A 25,269-nucleotide genomic window follows, 5' to 3' on the forward strand; every position below is an offset into this window, starting at 1 on the left:
TAATAATAATATTATAATAAAAATGTTTCATGAGGCACACATGTGAGCAGCTCGTAGTAGCTTGTGAGTAATGTAATTCGTTAGCATAATGTGAGCTTCACATTCCCCGAGTGATTTACAACTTATATTGGTGTGGATAGTAGTTAGACATGGTTCAAAGGGCAATATAAGAATAAAATTTAATTATAGATAGATGTATACAGTTACAAAGATAGAGCTATTTAGTATAAACAAATGTAGTTTCATGTTTCAATTCGAAGTCATTCTAGAAAGAAAAAATGGGTAATTTAGATTTATTTCACTTTATTTTATTTTTTTTGTGGTTACGAGGTCGATTGATTTGACCAATCTCATTTTGAGATAGGATAGAGAAAATAACAGATAAACTATAAAGTTTTACTGAAAAAAGCGTTTGAAATGCATTTAGAAGGTTTTAGGGATTGGATTAAAAAAAGGAAATTTGAGATTTTTGAGATGAGAAAAGTATTTTCAGTCTTAACATTAAAATTACTGTGCACACGGACTATTCAAAACAAATACTCAATATATTCATGGACAAATCTTTATTTTATTTTATTAAAAATACTTCACTTTTTATGATTTTTTTTGTATGTGAAAGACTTGTAATATTAACTGAAAGACTGCCAAATTTTGTGAAGATATACACACTATATTGAAAGATAGAACTATTAAATCTATAAAGACTTTAAACGAGTACAAAGAGGTCGTGTGATTGGTCAAATTGACTGAGCCTGTATTGAGAGTTAAAATGAAGAATTGTGCAAAACAAAACTTCAGTAATTTAAATACTATGATGAAGTAAATATATAAAAAGAAACAAGTTAGTAAGTGTGTATAAACAGATTTATGTACATACAAAACTTTCAATATAAACTAATAGGGAAATTATTCTAAACAGTGTATGTTAGTAAAAAACGTTTTATAAAAGTACGTGACTCCCATTATTAACTAGCCTTAGTGACATAATTTACATAGATGAAACTCTTTTTAACTATTGCTGTGCTTTTACTATACACACTTCTTTCACATAGGGAACATTTATCTGAAGTTTTGTTTTTATTGCAGTTAATTACCTGGCATTGTTTTCTTTTACACGTTTCACTAGATTCAGGCTGAGATGCTTGGTAATTTTGTTGGAGCTTTGAGTCTAGCTTCAAGATGAAATCCCCTCCTACTGATATTATTTCTTGTACAGAACAAAGGAATTGATGGCTGCCAGGTCCATGACATTGTAAAATATAACAACTGGCCACCAACAAGAACCAGCTTTTACTGAGTACTGGTGTGCCATCTGGTCTTCAACATCCATTGTGTACCATGTCATTGTAAAATATAACAACTGGCCACCAACAAGAACCAGCTTTTACTGAGTGTTTTTGTTGGAGCTTTGAGTCTAGCTTCAAGATGAAATCCCCTCCTACTGATATTATTTATTATACAAGACAAAGGAATTGATGGCTACCAGGTCCATGACATTGTAAAATATAACAACTGGCCACCAACAAGAACCAGCTTTTACTGACTACTGATGTGCCATCTGGTCTTCAACGTCCATTCTGTACTTTATCTGATAGTAGAAAAGCACAGCCTCTGGTTTTCTTCTCGGTAATCTCAATGCCAACTGACATATGAAAAGAGCTGAGAATACAAACATTTTTCCTTGGCTTGTATTTGTAAACAGACAATGTAGCAAAGTCACTGTTTCAAAATTTTACTGATGTATAGTTCTGGTTGTAAGTTTAGTACAGATGGTGGAAACTCTCTTTAATTTATTCAATGTTCTAACTAGTCTGTATTTTTTTTATGCAACTTTTTTGCCAATTCAAGTGAAGTTAAAAAAAATGGTCTGTAGTCACATCCTCCCTTTTCATAAGTATGTTGCCATCAGCCAAACTGTCTGCTAGTCTCTGACCAGCTAAGTAGATTTCATCTTCGCCCAGGTAGGGGAAACCATTCAGAATGTATTTTGAGGCAATATCTGCTGCTAAAACTTTATTCAAATTTGTATGGTTTTTTTTGCTATATATTGTGTCCTGTGTTTTGTAAGAAACAGTTGCTCATCCACAGTAATGTAGCATACAGTGTTGTTTGCAATGAAGACATTCCAAATTTCCAATAACAGGACAAATTTGTCTGTCTGAAGTTGGGCACTTCTCATTGCTCTGAAGTCAAAACAAAAAAATCTCAGTATTTCTCAAAATGGATTCCTTGGCATTGTTTCTGTAAAAATGCAATTCCCCATTGTGCAAACCAAATGCTCTCCAGGTAAATGCTTTTGCCACCATAGGCTCCATGAATGTATAGCAGTGCAATAACTGCTTGTAATTCCTCCGGAGATATTTTCCAGGAATCACCATTTTGAAACCTCTGCTTTAGTACATTATTGGATGTAGCGTGTCATTCACATATCATTCAATAAGTGAAAAGCACTGATAGGGCTATCAATGTTGCATTTTGAATACTGTGTAGGACCTGGAGTTTCTGACGAAACATTTTTACAGCATGTCTTTCTGCAGCCTTAATACTGGGATTCGTAATTTCCCAAGTTGTTCCATCCTTCCATTGTTTCTGCATCTGTAGAGTTGTTTTGATGATAATGGGCACTTTCCTCATTTTCATTTACAGGACTATCTGTTTCACAAATCCAGGAGTCATTGTTTTTGAAATCATTCACATTCCATGCATCAGAATCATTTTCTGAAAAAAAATGTTACATCTGAGCCTCTTTTTCACTTGTTGAGCATACATTTGTTTTCCTTGAGCCATTTTTGAGTTTCTGTCAGTTTCTCTGTTATTATATATACTTAAATCAACAGACAGTAGATGCCACTTCTCACAGGAATTGATTGGATTATAGGTAGACTATGCTAAAAGGGCCAAAATATAAGCAAAGACTAATGTACTCAAAGAGCTGGGAGCTCAGTTGTAAATAGAATTAACAAAAGGTATCTATACTGAAACTGTAGTCTACTTGCAATAAAAAAAAACAACAAAAAACTGAACTGTATGTTGTTATAGATAATAGCATGTATTGTAAACAACATTCAGATTTATGGACCATTGGTGATTTTAGGGAAAAGTGATTATAACGTTTTTTATTTCCGTGATTCTGCCTTTAAAACACAACATCAGGGTATTTAATACACAGATTTAGGAAAAGTCTTGAAGGGACAACAGTGTATTTTTTCATATACACAAAAATATTTAAATTTTATAAGTGAAAACTGTTAAATTGATGGCCTTGGTGATTCTTGTGTTAATCTTGTTCAGAATGTGAATTTGTAGTTAACATAGAGTAACAAAATGTTTGTAATCTTCTATCATAGGAGAGAGTTCATCACAGCCAGATATTACAGGAATGATACAAGGCTATCTCAGAGAGATAGAAGATCTCAGGTATATAAGCTGTAGGTTTTGTATTTTTGGTTAATTAACTTTCATAGTACTCTGTATTCTGTTTTCACATGAAGTTACAATATCATATGTTCTATATGTAAGCAATTCTTTGTCTAATATAAAATACTGTATTAAGAGTCTTATACAATCTTGCCTTTTTAATGATAAAGACTTTGATATTTCATTAAGCTTCTACTTCTCAGTTATCTCAGAAACTAAAAAAGCAAGAAATAAATGATTTTAGTATTTTTTATATAGGTAAATTTTGCATTTAAAGATGCTGTTTGTATATAAAATAGAATATATATATATATATATAAGAATAATCAACATTTCTGTTCTTAGATAAAAGTTACTGTTACTGTGGTACAGCTTACACATAAAGACAAAATATATTGTGGGTTCTACCTTCATAGGGCTAAGTTAATGGAGTCTGAAGGGATGTGTACTCAGCTTCGGAGACGTGTCCAACGATCACCAATTCGTCAGCCGCTAAGTCCAACTTCAGTTGCTGTATCTGTTGTAGGCCAATATGATATTGGAGTTGATGCTGAGCCAACATCTGTCTATGAACTTTTAACTGAAGCAAAACGAGATGTACAGAAGCTGAAAAAGAAAACCAAGGTTTTAAAAGAAACTGGGTAAATCATTTGAAATTGGTGCATAATCTTATTAGCAGCTTTGCTTATGTGGATAATAATAAATACTTACTGTTCTCATCAGTTGTACACAAACATTGTTGACTCTGACTTCAGCTGTAATATATGGTACATTTATCTTGAGTTCAATCAGTACCATACTATATATATCACATATTAAAAAAGAAACGGAAGACAGTTTTAATGATAATTTTTTCTTCTACTCTTCATTGCATTGTTTTTAACACTGATTTTTTTTTAAGTTACAATATTTATGTAGTTTAGTCTTTTCTCACTATGGCTCTCAAGTGGATAAGTAAGTTTGTTCACTCTATGAAGTTCTGTTTTTGTTTGCTTGTGTGTTTGAGTAAACTTGTTTTTTTTTACTATCTGGAAAATTTAATTAATCTCTATGTGGTTGTGAAAGACTTACATTATCATTGTGGGTGAAATTACAGCTAAACATTTATATCATGTAGCTAAATACTTAAATTACTATCTGTAATTAGTGTAAAGATGAGTAAGACCAAATGTAACGAAATCAATGTAGGTAAATTACATTATATTTTTGAATGTTTTCATATTTATGTATCCTTTCATTAAGAAATCACTAAATTTTAGCATTTCCAAAGAAGGTTCTTCAGCACTTGATAACATAAAACACATCATAAGTTTAGGAGTTATTAGATGATTAATTGGTTTGGTAATATTTCTTGTCTTAGGGAAAAAGAAAGCGGAGTAAGTGATAACACTGTTGAAGAAGATGGGGAGAAAGAAGAGAAAGATGAAGAGATTCAGGATGTAAGTAATTTATGAGGTTAAGAAAAATCATATGAAAATGTTTTGAGTTTTATTTTAAATGGACTGAAATAAACTGAAAGTGTGTTTAATAAAGAGTTTTATAATATTGTTTACTGAAAAGTTTAACCATAACATTTCAAAAATATACTAAATGATTGACTTAAAAAGAACATTTCTTCCTGTAGTCTATTTTCAACTGTTCACCAGTGAAAAGTTATTCTTAATGTTATTGTTAGCAGAATTGTCAAATAATGCTTTTATGTACTGAGTAATAAGTTACTACTTGTTTTTAAAAGGGAATTGAAGAAAATGAAGAAGATGAAAGTTCCGAGACAGATACAGAGGATACTGGTATGACTAGAGAAAAGGTTTATTCTAGAATATTCAACATCTTAAAAGATGAATACAAAAAATTGATAACAGTAAATTTCACTAGAAATTCTTAAAATATCAAGTGTTTTAATATGATGTTATAAGCATTTATCATACTTTTATGTTGAGTTATTTAACTAATGATTGTGCAATTGTTAAAAAATAAAGTGAAAACTGGATTCTGATACAATACCAACCTCCATACACAGAAAGCTATTTTTCTCTTGAAATTGTTGTAATCTGCTTGAGAGACTTGCATGCCACCAGCCTTGTGAACACTCTCATCTAAAAGTCACGTGAATTGTGCTACTGCATGATGACCTATCATTCAGCAAAATCCTCTACTAATAGGTGTGACACACATCTTTGCACAAATACTTCCTCTACATTTGCACACACAATATATGTCATTATTTTTCTCAGCATGGTTGCATTTAGACATGTCTGTTTTTGATGAGACTTGTTAAACTACCTACTTCAAAAACTTTACTTTGTATTTTCAATCTTTCAATAAGAATTCATAGATTAATGTGAATTCCTCTTTCTGCTGATGTGAGTAAAAATATTACCAACATTTAGGAAGTTTTGCCTGTTAAGGTTGTGACAGCCATCACATTGCACAAGGTGCCATTCAGGTCAGGTTGAAAATACAGTAAGAAGAAGAGTAACATAATTTGTTCACTATGCAGTGGGGTCTATGTTCCCACCTGGGCCATTTCTGCCACACATTTCCCTTCACAGATTTTGTAGCTGAAGTTAAGGAGGATGAAATTGAGCAACTTTCCACCTAATACTTTCTCTCCTTATGTAAGCCTTCTACCAATTGTTTCCTTTTTTCTCCCTTATTAATGCCACATCCAGCATTTACTGCAGGGTTCAATTAGCTCCCACTGTTTTGTGCTTTGTCCTTACCAGGTAAACATAAATGTTGTTATATAGATATAATTTATTCTTCATTAACACCTAGATCATAGGACTTAATGTTTGGACTTTGTTTATTATTCCTTAACATGTCAGGTCCTTACTCAGTTTCAGGACATCCTTTACAGGTTTAGTCTGGTGGCCCCCTCACAGTCTTCCCAACCTTGTTTCTATTACTCCACCTCATTGAGTCTTAGCCTTGGCTTCCCCTTCCTAACTTTCTATCTTTTCTGATCCACACTCACACACTGCTCTTTCTTCTGGATATGGCATCCTTTTCTCATTGATTGTAGTATTGCCCAGTTCATCTCCTCAATCATGTAGCTATCCCCTTGTCAACTCCTGTCATCCCCTCCCTGCTACCTCCATGTTTCATTGTATGGGATATACCTTTCACCTTGGTCTCTTTTTCTCCACTTCCCTTTGACTTCATTACATTGTCACATATTCCTTCTCTTTCATGGGATGATCCTCTCTTGATCTACAAGACTTTTCTACCTTGTATTCTTGGGCAGCATTTCATCCACCTTTTGCCTTTCCTAATGTCACAATTCCCTTCTTTTCTGCCTCTTTCTACTTTCTTTCATTCCTTCCTTCCTTATCCAATTTCTCCCTTCCAAGTTCTTGCCTGATTGGATTATCATTGTGGTTCTCCATGCTCATACTTGGGTCCCTGTTGAACCACTAGCAGATGTGTAACAGGCAGGCTGTGTAAGCTAGTCGTTGTAGCTTGTCTTTACCACCAGTCACATCAGATTTATATTAAGTCCAGGTATACAGTCGCTAGTCGAGTACACAAGTCACTAACTCAAGGTAGTTTACAGTTAGAATAAAGAATTGTCTCTGAGACTGATGTTCCAAAAACACAATCAGTATTCAATGTATATATCGAAAATCAAAATACAATGTTTACAGTAAATACTCATATAGTTCATCAAGCACATATTCTATAATTCTGATCAAGCTGTTTATTATACTCAACATACTTTCAGTTGGAATACGAGAAGGATTATATTCAGGCATGCTTAAGTTCTAAGTTCCTTTCATCATTATATATTAACTACATTACTCAATCAAGAGACATAGCATTCATTACTTACATCGAGGTTGAGATGGCATTTTGGCTTCATTACAGGCTTGAGAGATTCAATATCTTTTCAGACTTTCAATTTCTGACTGACAGTGTGGTTAGGAGACTTTTCTTTGGTCCTGGAGAACTGACTTTTCAGCTCCATACATAAGTTTTTAAATGAAGTTGTTTAATATTCTTGTGAATGTTCAAATAGTATTTGTATCTACCTACAAGTAGGTCTGACACTTCATTGGACAATTTCTGCACATTCGTGGGCTTTTCCATAACCAAAACCAGAGTTCTTTCAAAATTGGTTATAGTAGGAGTCCGTGAATCAGCAGCTTATTCACTTGTACTGCACTATTTTTGTGTCATCAATACCAAATCAAAGTCCTGTCTCCACCCCCCCTGTTAATGTAAACTTTCTAGATAGCCTTTGCTCTGTTTGGTATGTAAACACCAGTCTTGTGACTGAATTCCATTCATCCAAGCTACTCTTTTTTTTTCAGCATCCAATGCTATGTCAGTTAATGGTTCTTTGCCTAGTTTTTGACCTTTTATCAGCTTAGGAGTTCTCTCTCACACTATTTCCTCCTACTTATGCATTGTTCTCAGAGGCTTTATAGTTTGTGAATTGTTCTTCATCTCTTATTTAATTTTTGTGAAGCATTTGAATACATGAAAGTGCTTAGTATCCATAAATGCTTCAGATTTTTCCGTTCTCTCAGGACACGTCATATTCCTACTTGCCTTTGTACAAATTTTTACACCCTTATTTCTTCATGCTTTTTCATTATTTCTCTTCTCCTTGTAATCTATGGCAGGGTACATGGTCACTTCTTTTCTCCAATATCCCCTCAATCAACTTCTCTTTTCAGTGATCCTTCAGTTCTGAAAAAGATGCTCTTGTCCAGTCCAGGCCAAACAGTGTTTTGTCACACCCTCCCTCCTCTTACTTTCCTTTCATATGTGGGACATTTCCTCTATACAGGTCTTCTCTCTTTTTCTAATTACAGACTGAATCTGCCAGCTCATACGTCGTGTATATGTCTCCTATCTTCAGCTTTTCCCCCTTCTTTTGCTGGGCTAGCATCTCAGATTAAATTCTCTCACTCATCTGGCTGTTTTGTCTCTTGTAGCATATAGCCTTCCACTAATGGCCATTCTTCAATTAATCCTGCACTGGTAATGGGTGTAAGTATTCATTTACTTATCCTTCCCCTACAATTTTCTACTTATGGATCCCATAAAGCAGCTAATGTTGCTTCACACCCAGAATTCACATAAGGCCAGGATAGCAGAAAGCATTCAGACCATCTACTCTGGTACGATCAGTGCCACTGTGAGATCACTGGAGTTCTACTCCTGGTATTTGTATATAACTTTTTCCAGTCCGGTCCAAACTGTACTCATTGCATAGATTATCATAGAAAAAGCTATCCCCAGAGTTGATCATATGCAAACTTCTTTGACTCATGCTTGTTGGCTTTAAAAAAAAGGGGGGGGGGGGGTTGGTCACCCATTGTAATGTCTCCAGTAAAAGACCTTTCTGGCAGCTGCCTGATGGGGATCCATGCACATTCTCTGTGTTTCCTAACACAAATCCCTCCTCTTTGAGTGGAGCACAGGAGACCCTTGCCACTTATAAGCTCCCAGCTATTGGGGTGGTGGACCATGGAGAATCCTCATCAATTGGGACCTAAACGCTGAGGGCCAAGATTTGGGTCCTTCTACAGTGAGAAGTGGGGCAAGAATATTTCTGGAGTGTTGTGCAAATCACCCCATTGTATATAAATACATCACAATCTCCAGGTGGAATTTGGACACATTTCACTATCTCATGCTCGTATATCTGTCTGTCTGTCATAATACCTACTTCTGCAATGGCCTGAACATTTTGTATCTGATGGCAGAGTAGATGATATTGTTTCATATCCAACTCTGATGTACTTCTCACGCACCTTACTCTCACAGTAAGCAAGGGGCCCATAGTATCTGATAGTTGAGTTATGGTTATTTAGGTATCAGTACTATTTGTGTCCAATAAACTTGCATGTCTACACAGTGCTATCCTCTTGTGACTGGTGAGGGGCCTGCAGTGTCTGACCATAGAGGAACTGTGAATGGATACTTATCACAAATGCCCTTCTCCCAGAGCTGGTTTTGACCAATAGAAACTGATGGCTGAGGTGTGCACCCATGGATTTAACTTTCTGTGTATGGAGATGAATGGTTTTATTGGAAGTTAACATTTTCCTTAATTGAAAATTTATTTCTTATAGTTATTTACCTCCATACACATTCCCATTCATCCTCCCTGGTGCACTTTTATTTGTGGCCTCATCAAAGAATGACATATTTTGGTCTCGAATGTAAAAGGAGTATTTGTGCAAGGTGTGTTGCACTCCTGTTGGTGGGGGTTTTTGCTGCATTATAGGTCATCATGCAGTGGCCCAATTTCACATGAATTTTAGGTGGGAGTTTTCACAACACTGGTTGCATGCAAGTCTATAAGAAAGATTATTGTAATTTCAAGAGGAAAATAAATTTCTGTGTTTGGATGTAAGTATCTATTGGAAATACAGTTTCAGTTAAGAAAAATGTTAACTTTAACTTATATTTTTCAGATCTGTTTGATTTATTGTATGTGTTTCTAACAATTTTCCAAAATGTTGCAGCACCAGAGGACTATAATGAAGATTTGGCTGATTTGACTTGTGAAATAAGCATCAAGCAAAAACTGATTGAGGAGTTAGAGAACAGCCAACGTCGCTTACAAACAATGAGACAGCATTACGAAGATAAACTGCAGCAGTTACAGAATAAGATTAAAGATACAGAGCTAGAGAGAGACAGAGTTCTAGCAAACATGACAAGTAAGTGAATTTGTGAAACAAAACTCTGATGCACAGTAAATTCATCTTGTAGTTCATGTATGGGTTAACCTGAAATAATGAATTTCAATACTAGTATTTATCAAACTTAAGGGCAAACAAGAAATTATATCATTTAAACTAAATATAAGTTACTTTTTTAAAACTGAGTTCCAAATACCAGTGAATTCCCAACTGTTTGCTACAGAAATCTAGTAATGAAATTTGTAAAACGATGACTTTTTTTTTGACAGCAAATTTATGAGATGTTATATTTTTTGGAGTTGTAACCGTAAAGTTGTGATTTTTTGTTCTTTCAAAATGTTGTTTCTTGAGAATAAAATCCTGCAGTTTATATTTATTGGTTAGTTGTAACTTCTTTAGATGTACTAGTTGTTTTATAGTATTAAATAATATTTGTCCACGGAAATTAATCTTCAAATATAAAATAAAATGTTTTTGATATTAGTTGTTGTATTCTTTGTTACTTTTACATTCCAGCAGTAAGTGTTGTGTATTTCCTTCTTATAATAGAGAATTGAAGATGAAAGCTCTAAAACAGATACAGAGGGTATATATATATATATATATATATATATACACAGATACATATAGCATGTAAGATTAAATATTCTATATGTAGTTCTATTTTTAAAGCATGATTGAGCCAATAATTTTAAACATTCTTTCATTCAGATGATTATCATTATGAGTTTTGTTTGTAATATCATAAACATGATACAGCAGGAAATAGTTGTTGAAAGCTTAATTTTGTGCTTTGTAATACTTAGAGGGTATAGGAGTGCAGTCACATGATAAAATTAAAAAGGTACAAGAGGAATTTGAGAAGAAAATTGGTGCTCTTCAGAGTGAGTTAAAGAAGATGCAATCAGCAAAGAAGGAACATGCGAACCTGATGAAGAACCAAGTTCAATATGAACGACAGTTAAAACAGCTGCGACAAGAAGTTGTAGACATGAAAAAGGCCAAGGTTATATTTACTACTTAATTTCATCACATTATATAAAACTTTAGAAACTTTGTGGCAAAAAAAAGATGTTTTTTTTCTCAAATATTGTTTAATATAATGTTTTTTTATTTGTATTGTAACTAACTTATATAAAAGTTCATTGTGATATTTTTAATTTTGTTCTTTTGAAATGTATTGAAGAATAAAAATCACTATGATTCTAACTTATAAAGCAAGATTAATACTGGTTTTTAGTAAAGTTGGCAAAAGTGTAAATTGTTTTCATTGAATTTATGAAATGGATATTCAGCTTTACTAGTTTCTTGATAAATGATACAATACATTATGTAGGTACGTTTAGTGAACAAAATGAAAGATGAAAGCCAGAAACATAAGATGCAAGAACAGCGTAAGAATAAAGAGATTGCACAACTAAGAAAGGAAGGTCGAAAGCATGAAAACAAGATTCGAACCCTAGAAGCAGAAAAACGAATGAAAGAAATTGTGTTACGTAGGAAACAGGAGGAGGTATTAGTCCTAAGAAAAAGGAATAAACCTATGTCTGCTAAGGTTGCAGGAAAAATTGGATGGGCAAGGCATTGTAAGTATTCTATGTTATATAAGAATTTTTTTAATTTACATCCTAAAGTAACTTGTCATGAGAGAACTTTTTTACTCTTGTTGTCTGAAAAATATTTTAAATATAAACTAAAAGAAAAGTAATGGTATACTATAGTTTTTAATGAAGATTTTTTGAGCATTATTGTTAAATAAATTTTTGGCCTTTAGAAAAAGAAAAATGATGTTGAGGCTGAAAACTGTTCTGTCATTCATTTAAATGAAAGGAAATTTAGCTTATGTGGATTCTTTAGACATGCTAAGAAACTGTAATGGAACTTTAAGTTTCAAGGAGAAAAATATCATTGAAAGATCATGCTTTTAATTATGGGGTTTATTTAATTTCCTAAAATTTCTAATAATAGTTTGTTTTTAACTAACTGTTATGTTATATTTAAAAATTAGCCTTTTTAATGTGTCTTAGAAGTATTGTTTAATATGGAATTATTTTGGTGTTATCATGAACTCTTTATTGAACTTATATTAATTTAATGTGTTATAGCATCTGCTGTAAGAAGTCTTCCTTTTTCTCCGAAAGTAGCTAAGCAGAAGTGGCAGCATCTAGAAAAGAGGGTAAGGTGATCCTGCTCATATGTAGCATTATTTTATTAAAGTTTTCATGTAGACTAGTGTAAGTCTTGGAAATAATTTGATCACCTTCTGGAAGTTTTATGCTTTAAACTTCATACAGTTATTTAAAGAAATCAGTTATTAATGAATAAAACTGTATCAAGTGAAACTTGTGTTTATTAAACATTTTTGATTAACACTTGTGTATAATGCAAAAGGAAATCTTGTACACAGAAATGTTAATTTAAGTGTTGATCAGTACAAAATAGTTTTTTAGGATTAGGTTTTCAATTAACGTTATTTCTGCTACACAAATTTACAGTTCATTGTTCTTACATCTAAAATTATCTAATATTTCTTGTATTGTTGAAGTTCTAGGGTTGAAATATTTGAAGATTCCATCAATTCTGATAGGTTGTTCATCAATGAATGTAGATTAGTGTGAACAAAGTTTAATCAGAAGTTATATTTTTTCAACAAAACTTTTTTGAACAATTTTACTAACATTCAGGACATCTAGAAGAATTTTAGAAGCTTTTCATTTTATGAACTAAAACATACAATTATATTAACTGTAACTTCATCACTATGTTTCCATAGATCATGAAGGTGGCTTTAAATAAGCAGAGTGTCTCAAATGTGGAACGAGAAATGGAAAAATGGTTGCAGGTAATTTCAGAAGTTATTTTTATTTTCTTTGTCAAAAATAATATACTTGAAGAACTAAGTCTGAAACCGGTATTTGTAAAAGTGCTAATTATAATAAACTGCATTCACCTTTTAATATTTATTTACAATGTGACTATTAGTGTGATTTTTAGCTTTTCATGTGTGAACTGGTATGTAATTAATAAATTAATAAAAAATTAATGAGTGTAGTAACATTGCTATAGGGTTTTATAATGGTCCCCTTGTGGCTCATCTGTAAATCTGAAGGCTTATAATACTAAATATCAAGCTCATATACTTGAGGTAAACAGAGATAGTCCTTTGTGTAGCTTTGTACTTAAGACACAAACAATTTTATTAATGAATATTATAATACATATTAATTCTTTCTTTTTAGTGGCTATTTGTGGCTGAAATTTTGAAAATCATAGGAAAACGTTCTTTTTAAATGAAACAAGTAGTGGAGTCTGTGTCTTTTTTATAATAATCAGATTTTCTTTTCTGTAGGAAAGAGAGAAGCTTGGACATTCTTTAGAAAAAGTCTGTAGAAAAAGAGACAGAGCAATATTGGATGGAAAGGTACTGAGGATACATGTACTTGACATTTACAGTGAATAGCATTATTTATCTAGGTGGAAATAGATGGAATGGTATTGAGGATACAGTGAATAGCATTATTTATTTAGGTGAAAATGTATTGAGGATACATGTACTTGACATTTACAGTGAATAGCATTATTTATCTAGGTGGAAATAGATGGAATGGTATTGAGGATACAGTGAATAGCATTATTTATTTAGGTGGGAATGTATTGAGGATACATGTACTTGACATTTACAGTGAATAGCATTATTTATTTAGGTGGAAAGGTATTGAAAATACATGGACTTGACATTTACAAAATAATGCTATTTCCTGTATCCTCAATACCTTCCATCTATTTCCACTTAAATAAATAATGCTATTTACTGTATCCTCAATACCTTTCCATCTATTTCCACTTAAATAAATAATGCTATTTCCTGTATCCTCAATACCTTTCCATCTATTTCCACTTAAACAAATAATGCTATTTACTGTATCCTCAATACCTTTCCATCTATTTCCACTTAAATAAATAATGCTATTTTCTGTAAATGTCAAGTCCATGTATCCTCAATACCTTTCCATCTATTTCAACCTAAACAAATAATTATATTTCCTGTATCCTCAATATTTTTCCATCTACTCTACTTAAATAAATAATGCTATTTGCGTTTAGGTGGAAATAGATGGAAAGGTATTGAGGATACAGGAAATAGCATTATTTGTTTAGGTGGAAACAGATGGAAAGGTACTGAGGATACATGGACTTGACATTTACAGTAAATAGCTTTATTTAATTATGCAGAAATAGATGGAAGGTATTGAGGATACATGGACTTGACATTTACAGTGAATAGCAAAAGTGTTTAATTGCCAGTGTTTCCAAGAAGTTTTTATATTGTTATTCATGTTTACTCTTCAGCAGTGTAAATGTGTGGACAAAATCAGGTTTCAAAGATTTAAACATTTGTCAAAAAGATCTTCAAAACACAAACTTCAATTTCTCTTATGCAATATGCTATTGAACTGCAACTTTTGGGCAAAACAAATAATACTGAACAGATAAACTGTGCATATGTGCATCAATAATAAAGAAGTAGATAACACTTGTCATGTGTTTTCCAAGATCATAACTGTGTTACGACTTTGTGGACATCATGAGTCTTCAGAGTCTATAAAACCTGAAACATTTTATTTAATGTATGAAACTCTTTGTGAAAATGGTGTAATATTGACAACTCATTATGAAAAATGCCAGTTTTTGAAGGACATTTAAAAATTGTAACAAACATCAGGGAGCAAAGAGATGGCTTAGCTACTGCTGAGCCATGCAATGACAATGATGATCATAATTGGCTACTTTCACTCCATTACTGTCACATAACTTTTTCTAGTTCTATACATCTGGCATTTTGGTATGGAAGCTCCTTCTTACACCCAATTATTACTATCTTATTTGTCTAAGGAAAGGAAAAACTATCTGAGTAAACATAAGTCACTAGTCAGAAGTCTTTTGTTTAATGCCAGAATTCATCAGATGTCAGTGAAAAGCATAACTGAAACACCATTTATATTTGCAGTGAAGTTGAAATAATGTGGCTTTTTAGATCTATAAAATGATTCCTGCTTTGTTGTGGATGGTTTTTTAACAAACTATTTATTTATTCTATTAATGATTTCAATTCACAACATAGTGTATTAGAGATTGTTCCTGTTTTGGAGTCCATATAGTGCTATAACAACAAACAAGATCTATAAGTCATGGTGAAATATTGTAAAATGCACAGATGTTGGTTTTGTTATATAAAAAACTTTTGATTGAGATTAAGTTACAATATGTATGATGACTACAAATGCTGATACACCAAATGAATTAGAGTAGACATGGGCTGAGGGAGATGCAAATGTCACAACATACTACATCATTATACTTTTAAATGATACACCACAATCATCAGTAATAAAAGTATGAAAAGGTCTTTGGTACTTGTGCATGAATTTGATAGTAGATGACTATAAAGATGTTATGTATAGGTTGTGTTCAGGTTCATAAGGATTTAAAGATTTTTACTTTTTTGATGAAAGTATTAAATATTGTAGCTTGTCATGTTTAAAATTGAATTTAAAATATGTTTTTCAATAATCTTATATCATCGAATCATTAAGAATGAGAAGAAATGAAATTAGATGTTTTAGCAATTATTTAGTGGTAAACTACTAAATTTGTACACAGAGATGACAAAAAAGTACAGATCTACCAAAAATGTTTCTCAAAGTTTTATTTTGTCAATACAATGTGTGTTTAGAATGCTTTATTTTTAGTCTTGAATGGATTACTTTTAATTCTGTAAGTACTAAAAACTTTTTTTTTGGATTATTGGGCTTTTTGCTGTAACTTTTTAATTGAAAGTCATCAAAAAAGGTATTCATTAAATACATTGAATTTTATTTCAGGAGTGCATATTCACTTTAAATTCCAAGTCCTATTAGAATAACTAAATTTTAATATTCCTGTATGTTGGTAAACAAAAAGAAAAGTGTCATATATATAGTAAATTTGTAAATTAATGTTTTGTATCACTTCTCTATATGTATGTTGGTTTTAAAACTGTAATTGTAGGGAGAAATAGTGATCCGAGACCTAGAAGATGAACTTGAAAACTTAAAGGCCAACATTGATTATGTCCATGAAAACATCTCTGAATGCCAGACAAGTATCATGCAAATGGAGGAGTCCAAGGAGAGTGTATGTATAAAGTATCAATTAGATATTAGAGTGCACCATACTTTGAGCTTTAATCTATAAAATGAATTAACATTGTTTATTTGGAAAATGAAAACTTGTGCTCCAAATTGCATAATGTCAGAAGACTGTACGTTAAAATTTATTTTTATGTCACTTCTTGTAGGATGACTTGGATGATTTAGATGTAAACAGTGTCTTAGCCAATTTACAGATGGATGAAGCAAGGTATCTTTTACAGAAACTGCTGAACATGGCTATCAACCAGGTAAAGAGAAATTACAATTTGGTATATGATATAAACTATTATTCTATTGTGTATTCAATGTTAAAATTGTTTTTAATATTCTGCTTCTCTTTACATATTCTTTAGACATTTCTCTCTCTTTATGTGAGAACCATAATATAACAAAAACACTACCTGATGTTAAAACATTGTGAAAAGTAAACTGCTAATGGTAGGAAAAACTGCTTGGCTCTTAAACTTGCTTAGAACTAAATATAATGCACTACAATAATTTTTAATTTCATGAATAGCTTAGAGCAATGTTTTGTTTTCAAATGGTCAAAGAGCACAAGTTAGCATTATGTGGACAGGAGGGGTCAAAGTGTGCATGCCACAACTTTGTACAGGGTGCCATTCAGACAGATCTTTCCATGCCTCTCTCAGAGTCGTTTTCTCACCATGTAAAGGGTCTTCTACCCTCAATGGATTCACGAGTCAAGAACTCTACATCTACTCCTGTCTCTGTCCCCACTGTAGCATCCACTGACTGCTTGGGACCTTCGCCATCAGTCCTGAGGTGCAGGACTGTTATTTGGTCACGCACTCAGTCACTGGAGTCTCCTTCCTTTGACAGAGATCTGCCCAGTTGACCCAGGGCAGGTTCCATGGAGATCGATAGACCTATTTCTACTAAGCAAAAACGTTGTGGTTGTAAATAAAAGGGTTCTCCATCCAGTTCTCCTCCTCCTGTATAGTAATGGATCTGTCAAGGTTTTTGTACTAATTTGGATGACTTGCCAATGCTCTCACCTTTTGGCAGTCTTCATTATACGAGAATGGCATGTTATGTGATAGAGGAGTTCATGTAGGTGTGGTACTGCTGGTTGACTAATGTGCTCCCACCATATCTGTGCTCTTCGCTATGCCATTAGAAACTGTTGCTGTCCTTATGTCCATGGGTCATACCATCACTGTATGTTTTCTTTACCTGTCGCCAGGAAAATATTATGATCAATCAGCTATTGATGCTCTTTTCAAACAGGTACCATCTACCTTTTTCCTGTTCAAAGACTTTAATGGACACAATTCTCTCTCTTGTGTCACTGCTGAGCTGTATGCCATTTCACTTAGAGGCTAAAAAAGTTCTCTAACTGTACTACATACACTGACTTTCTTAGCTCTCTATTGGTCCTGAAATCACTTAATGGAAGCTCTCACCCAGTTATCTTACATATTCAGAAATGACAGGTCTACTTTTCTTTGTCATCCATTTTTATCTGCTTTCCTGGATACCTGGATGTCGATATTTATGGGAACGTGCTTATTGATAATACAGCTTGATCTGTTTCCTCTGACATTGTCACACCAGTTGGTAGTCGATTTGGAGTGAGCAACTTCATAACAAGCTTTTCTAGATCAAACCTAATGTTCCCATTTGGTTGTCTAGTTTTCATAAGGATTGGAGGGAGGAAGTTATGTCTAGGCTATGCATTGGCTACAGTATTATTACTCATTGTTTTCTTTTATCTTAGACTGCTCCTCTAATGTGTGGCCTTTGTGACACTCAGGTCACAATTGCCCTTGTGTTGCTTTAGTGCCGTTGTTATGACTGCGAGTGGTGGTACCATTTTGGACATGTTTTTTCTCTAGGTTTACTTTTTATGTTGGACACTGTCATTGATGATGGCAAAACTGTTCAGATTGATCATTTTTAGCTTTTTTACAGGCCATTAGTCTTTATCATTATATGAAATTTTCCCCATATTTATGGGCACTGTTTCGCTTTTAGATTGTTTTCCTTTTACTTTTTATGGTATTTTGCTTAATTTTTGTCTTTTTAACAGTTGTTTGGTTTTGAGCCATAAAGCCCCGGACAAACAACCAACCAATTAATTAGTTGTGTTAGCCTATAAAGATATTCAAGTGTAACAAACATAGTTTACAAAACTTCTTGCCAGTCCAATACATGCATAACTTAAGTGTACATCAAATAGTTACTAGGAAACTGTATATATACAAATTTTTTCCTTTCTAAACACTGATTTGTAAAACAATGGCTTTATAACTAGACTAACACACTATTTTATTTGCTGTTAGGAACTAATTTTCACTGCTGAAGTTAAGCAACAGATGGTATAGCTACTTTTTGAGTAGGTTGGAGGAGAGATTTTATCATTCGATATATAGTATCACTAAGGAATGTTTATGGAGTATCGGGAACCTTATGTACTACATATACTTTGATTGACAGTGTTTGATGACTAAGTTACAAGTTTGGTACCCTAAGATAATGCAAAAAAAGCCACTTTTACTCTCACATATCCAGGAACCATTAATTTGGGTTGCAGGGTCTATTCCAAATTCCTGGAATTTGCCCTATCAGTAATATTTTGTAACTTGAAAGAAGAAAGCACTAAATACTATTGCAATGACATGTTGTATAACAAATGTACAATGGAGAATTATTTTAGTGAGTTTTCATTCTAATAACAAAATAACACATGTTGAAATATAACTCTGAAATGTCGTTGTATCTATATTATACAATGTTTTGCCACAATCTTTTCAATATTTGGTATTTATTTTTCAGAGCTTCCAAGTAGCCCAGAAGGAAACCATTGTGAAGGAGATAGAAGCCAAACTAAAACAGGTGGTGAACAGTAATGCTGTTCAGCAACAACTTCTGCAGCATGTTTTACACCAAGCTAATGAAGAACTATACAATTATGTTATGGCAACTGTAGAACCAGGTGATCTAAAACAAAAAGTTGTATTAAAGTTAATTTTAAGAAACTGCTTGATTAATTTCTTTCTATCTGAGAATATACTTGTTAAATAGAGGAGTCCTGGAAGGTTGTAGAAAACATAAATACTAATTTGGAGTACAGGTTTCCTCCAGTGACAAGTTTGTGGGAATTATTATTTGGATATTAAATTATTTGATTCTAAGTTATGTTACATATAACACTGAATCTGGCAAAGCATAATTCATTATAGTGTTATATCACAGTAATACTGATAAATATTTAGATCATATTCAGTAAAGAACAATGCCAGTTTATAGAAGAGAGTTATTGGTGAAAAGCCTTGATAGCAAGATATAACAGATAAAGTGTAGTTGAAATGGTGTTATACACAATATGTCTTGTACTGGAACAGTTACGAGATTTAAATTATTATCAGTCTTACTTTGATGTAGAAGAATTAAACTTTGGAGACTACGTATCAAAGATAAAAATGGATGCATCTACCACTGCCATTCTAAATGTAACTTGAGTAAATTTTTGTTATAGCAGCTCTTCTTCTTGGCCTTACATGCTAGAAATTAATTAATACATGTATTGAGATGTTAGAAACACTAAATGACAAATACTCGGTATTTCATATCTAGTTTGGTTTTCCTTGACAATTATCTTTTATATATATATTGTAATGGTAATAAAAATGATAATAAGAGGTGTTTATAGAAAGTCACCTTGTTGGGCTCTTAAAAATGGTTTTAACATATTTTCCACCAACTGTACTCTGCCTTTTCTGTATTAATTTACTAATGGACTTTTGTTCATAGCTGTGATTTTATAGTTAAAACTTATGGATATAAACTGAATTTTTTTTTCTCTTTAGATCATTTAGAAAGTGTAGAGACATCCCGATCAAGTTCACCCTTAGATAGGTAAGTTAGTCATATTTATATAATATAATAAACAATAAATGTAGAATGTATTCTGTGGTTGCTTATGTTTTGAAGATAACTTTGTTTTCTTAATTTTTGTATTATCATACATATGTTTCTCTCACTTGTAGTGGACAAATATGGCTTTGTAGTTGTGTTTGTTGAAGTGTATCAATTTTAAGAAGTTTGAGTTTAAAATCAAAATATATTCCACTATCATCTTATGAGAACACAAGTGATGCTACTGAATTCAGAATATAATTAGAAATAATTAGCTTATTACTGTGGTATGATTTTATATAAGACTATGTTCCTGTAGGTGGCACTATTTAATATTTTATTGTATTTTGAGGATCAAGAACACTTTTAACCCTTTGATTGCAATATACTTACATTTTAAGTAGGTATGTGACTTTTGATTTTTTTTATTATTTATAATAAAACATTCATTATTTAATCTTAATATTTCACATGCAATGTGATTTTTATTTTGAGTATAAAAATACTATTTCTTATCTCATAGTTTTCACATTTCATTTGCATAATCTCTAGAACCTCTTAAATGAATATCAAAAGTTTTTAAGGTAAATTTTTATATTCCATTTTCTCTATTATATCATTAACTCCAGATATCATCATCAACTTACAGTTTCTTTTTAATTTTCCTATCCAATTCTTTGTCTTTTATTCATTATCACAAGAGCCACAACATGTCCTGCTCAGTGCTTTATTGTTTATTATAGAGTGAGCCTGGGTGAGTCTCGTGCACAAATTCCAAACACTTACACTTGCATACGCAAATGACGCCATATTGCTCAGACATTTTGGTAAGTCAAACTACAACAAGTTAAATGTATAAAAATCATAAACATTTCAAATATGCATTATAAAACACAAATAAATACAAAATTAATTAAGATATAAATGTAACTGTTTAGCAAACTAATACATATAAGGCGAGAAACACTTGCCCAACATTATACTAAGAACAATGGACTAAGCTTAATTTCTATTTCATACTACAGATCCATACACAGGTAGAGGTTTCTTCAGGCTATAACCAAATATTGCGAAATCTGCTTTTTCTGTAGGTTATAAACATGCAATTCAACTTCAAAGTGTCGCTTGAAAACACAGCTTTGACTTTGCAAGTGGGTGTGGCTGACCTTAAACTTAGAAATATTAGAATCTTGTTTCACACGGGAGGAATTTTTGGAAGTTTCCCCCCAGCTAATGAGAGACAGCTGGAACTGTATTTTGACCATCTATATTAGGAACATATAGTTTCTTGTCTAAGACCTCTTTAGACTTGAGAATTTTAACCACAGTGGATCACATGAGAGCAAAAACTGCAGTTTGAATTGCAGTTTCAAGTTTTTCTTTTTAAAATAAAGGAATACAATAATATAAAACTTAAATTATAATGTACTTGATAATAGTAATTTATAAAAATATGTTTATAGAAAAGTGGTTTAATTCAGTTTAGAATTTAATTCAGTAAAATCTCATGACATGTGCAGAAAGGGGTTTAAAGGTTCATTGAGTTCATAGGGTTAAATTTGAAAATTTTTTGAAGATCTACTGTAAAACATCTTGCCATTATGTCTGTATTTCTGGCTGAGGGTGAAAGACATCTTCACATGAAGACATGATCATTCTTCATGAACTGTAATGCTTTGTAACTGATTTTTTTACTGTTGCAGTTGTTAATATTATTTAAAAATGCACCTGAATTTTATCTCAACAAGTCCTCTAAAACATGTAGAATAAACTGAACATTAGCTTTTCTCAAAACACACAATATTTTATGCTATTTTGAAAAGCTCAGCTCACCCATGTTAAAAAACAAATTCAATGTTATTTTTATTACTGGTATAAATTATTGCAATATTTAGTCAAAAGTGCAATACTTTTTTTCAAAAAAGTGCCTCTAACTCTTGAACACATTGACTCGGGATATCTTTATTCTTGGTGGAACCCCAAAAAAAAGAACATTTATGACACTTAGTAAATGTATGACTGCCTTGTGCTAAGTTTAAATCAGTCCCTGATTACAGTTTTCTTCTTATACTCTAGAGAGTGCAGATAAGTTTACTTTGGAGACTCATAATTCGTAATATCTCAGTTTTGCATTAAACCTTTGTACCTTTAATTTCTGTGTAGTGTAGTGATTCTATCACATGCTTGTATATACTGTGGACAGCATACCTGTTCTGATTTTTACTCTCTTGGAATACTGATTGTCATCTATATTATATAAGTAAGTTCTCTGCAGATGTTATCTAATACCTAGTTGGCCTGAAGATAATATTCTTGCTGTCATATCTATAATCTGTGAGTTCCACTTTACTGAATAGTCACATAAAATGTTTACAATTCAGTTATGAAAGTGTTAATAGCATTAGTTTAAAATTATTATTGAAATTTAAGTGTGTCTGAGTTTTCCTGATTAGAAAATACTGTTTCATATGGATTCCCCTTACTCAAAAGTATTAACGAAAGGTTAGATGTGTCTCATAATTGTCTTAAATGCTAGTTACTAGATTTGAACCAAGAACAAAAGGTTTTTATTTTGGTTATAGCATATGTAGGTTTGTTGCAGCAGAACCATTTTGGTCACTATCATGATAAACACAATGGTGATAGCAAAGTGTTTTATTGATTGTATACAAATTCTATTTATCACTATTCAGGTATGTCTTTATAAGTTGATGTAGTTTTAGTTAAATGTTTGTAATTTTTATTAATTAGTAACAAATTTTTGATCTATGATTTATTTTCTTGTAAATGATTAAAATGTGCTCGTATCAGTGTTCTAGTAATTATAAATCAAGAAGCCTCGCCTATTATTGATTTCAAATTTAGAAGTGAAGAACTTCACTCGTGTATTGAAATTAACATGTTTCCTTTATCTCCTACCCTTCTATACTGTCTTCTTTAACTTGTTTTTATTATTATTTTGACTTCCATTATTCTCACTGTTGGTGTCGTCCCCTTCCTCTTTCCTTGAACTGCTTCCTATCTTTCTTCTTCCTATCTTTTGTGTTTGTTTCTCTCTTTGGAATTTTTTTAATGTTTATTCTCCAAGTTTTTACCTATTTTTTATTATGTTCTTTGCAGTTTATCTGTATGTTATTTTGGTACAGTTTTTCAATACATAGCACCAACTTCATACAGTCACTCAGACTGAAAGATCTTTTTTATAGTAACGAAAAACTCCCTTCTTTCTGGTATTCCTTGCTGTTGTTTCACCAGCATGTTTTCCTATAGAGACATCCACTCTGTTTTAGTTTGGCTTTCATTTGCTCTCCCCAACCTTGACTTGTCTTTTGCTGCTACAGGAGTCTAAGCCAGGAGTCTGATGCAGTGAATACAGACACGCTTGGGAGGAGAGAAAAGGTACAGTAGAAATATTATTATTTCAAGGAATTTGATGCAAAATGTTAATGAAGTATAGTGATGGAGATTTCTTGTTTAATGGGAATTTTCTCCATTTATTTTTTTATTCAATTTGATACAATGGGCCCTTCTCCAACATGGGGGATACGTTCCTTGAGCAAGCCATGTTGAGCAAATCTGTGTTGGAGGAACTCAATACCTTATAGGATTAATAGGGATACAGGAACACAGCCGCATTAAGTCTCCAATAAATGCTTATACACACAAATGAAAAGCCCTACCTGTACAGTATTGTATATGAACTAAAAATATATAATCATAATAATATTCACATGTGATATCCTACATCTGTAAATGAAAATATGTTAAATGTAATAATACAGTACCACATTTTATTGTATAAATGATAAACAAGAGGACCTTTGATTGAGGAGAGGAAGACTTGCAATGATGATGATAATAGATTTGGAGACTGAGAGGTTAGTTTAAGTCCAATGGATCATCAGAAAATTCTGCCTCAAACTCCATTGAAGCAGATATAGAAGTTGATGGAATGGGGTCAGAAGGCATTACATCGGGTGACTTGGGCTTCATAAAGTCAGTAATTTCTGGCTGTATGGCTTTCCTCCATATATCTTTCAAGGTTTCTCTGTAGAGTGCTAGAATATCATTAAACCCTCTTTTAAATTTAATGCCTCCCTTCCTTATGGGATCCATGTATACAGCCATTTCTGCGAGTTCATCTGCTTTGCTTAGGAAATCGAGCACAGCCTTCACTGTGAGGATGGGTTTAGCGGGTTCTGTCTCTTCAGAATCTTCATCACTGTCCCTGGAGGCTGTCAGTGCTTCATGTTCTTTATTCGTTGGCTCTTGGTAATGGGATTCCAGTAGCTCAACCACCTCCTCATATTATCAAACACATCACCTATGATTTCTTTAGGAAGTCTCACGATATCAGCAACTTCGTTCTTAACCATCGGAAAACCACTGAAATCATTCACGACTTCAGGCCAAAGATGATGCCAGCGTGCATTTATGGTACTCTTTCACCTATTCCCATGACATTTTGGTGATATCAATACAATCCTTAATGTTATAATCTTTCCAAAACTTGTTTACGTTTTTGAAAATACCATGACACACTGCAATTCAGCCATCCTAATGTGGAGATAATATTTTTACCTCCCAATACCACATTCATCCTGCAACAGATGGACCAAGGAGGAATAAAGACGTTCAAGTCTTACTATACAAGGAAATGTTTACTGACGTGCAACGCAAGCTATAGACTCCGATTCATGGACAGGAGCATTATCCAAAACTAGAAGAACCTTAAAGTCAAGATTCTTCTTTGTCAGGTATTCTTTAATCTCATGCACAAAATGATTTTGCAACCAGTCCTTGAACAGCATCCTAGTTACCCAAGCCTTTTTATTTGGACATCAAACAACAGGCAAATGTCACTTATTCTTGCCTTTTAACCCTATTGCCCCTGATATCTTTTACTGCACATGACACAAGGTTTTAATGCTTTACATTCAAAATTTTATTAAACTACTTTTTGTTTATGTTATACCAATTAGAATAGCATAAAATCCTAGCAAATAATCCATATTTTAATGGTATACAAGTTTTAAGTTATTAATTCTACAAGGCAATATTTAAAAAAAAATCCTAGATATCCCAAAGTGTGACCCATGTGACACATTTTCTCTTACCAT

The 25,269-nt window shown here is 32.6% G+C and overlaps 1 protein-coding gene across 4 annotated transcripts in view; it reads left to right on the forward strand.

Moving 5' to 3' along the window:
- LOC106478397 (kinesin-like protein KIF21A) overlaps window positions 1-25,269 on the forward strand; it is a 117,394-nt gene that overhangs the window by 56,433 nt on the left and 35,692 nt on the right. For all 4 annotated transcript variants that reach the window (XR_002609882.1, XM_022381990.1, XM_022381989.1 and 1 more), the window contains 15 exons: window positions 3,348-3,417; window positions 3,834-4,058; window positions 4,778-4,856; window positions 5,153-5,207; window positions 9,900-10,097; window positions 10,886-11,085; window positions 11,416-11,665; window positions 12,185-12,255; window positions 12,853-12,921; window positions 13,429-13,500; window positions 16,128-16,253; window positions 16,417-16,518; window positions 19,067-19,226; window positions 20,101-20,149; window positions 23,491-23,548. Coding sequence is in view for 3 of the 4 variants with exons in the window: in XM_022381990.1 (XP_022237698.1) it covers window positions 3,348-3,417; window positions 3,834-4,058; window positions 4,778-4,856; window positions 5,153-5,207; window positions 9,900-10,097; window positions 10,886-11,085; window positions 11,416-11,665; window positions 12,185-12,255; window positions 12,853-12,921; window positions 13,429-13,500; window positions 16,128-16,253; window positions 16,417-16,518; window positions 19,067-19,226; window positions 20,101-20,149; window positions 23,491-23,548 (1,784 nt within the window). In the remaining variant the exon portion in view is untranslated. The remainder of the gene's footprint in view (window positions 1-3,347; window positions 3,418-3,833; window positions 4,059-4,777; window positions 4,857-5,152; window positions 5,208-9,899; window positions 10,098-10,885; window positions 11,086-11,415; window positions 11,666-12,184; window positions 12,256-12,852; window positions 12,922-13,428; window positions 13,501-16,127; window positions 16,254-16,416; window positions 16,519-19,066; window positions 19,227-20,100; window positions 20,150-23,490; window positions 23,549-25,269) is intronic.

The sequence above is a fragment of the Limulus polyphemus genome, unplaced genomic scaffold, assembly GCF_000517525.1.
Source record: "Limulus polyphemus unplaced genomic scaffold, Limulus_polyphemus-2.1.2 Scaffold208, whole genome shotgun sequence".
Classification (NCBI taxonomy): domain Eukaryota; kingdom Metazoa; phylum Arthropoda; class Merostomata; order Xiphosura; family Limulidae; genus Limulus; species Limulus polyphemus.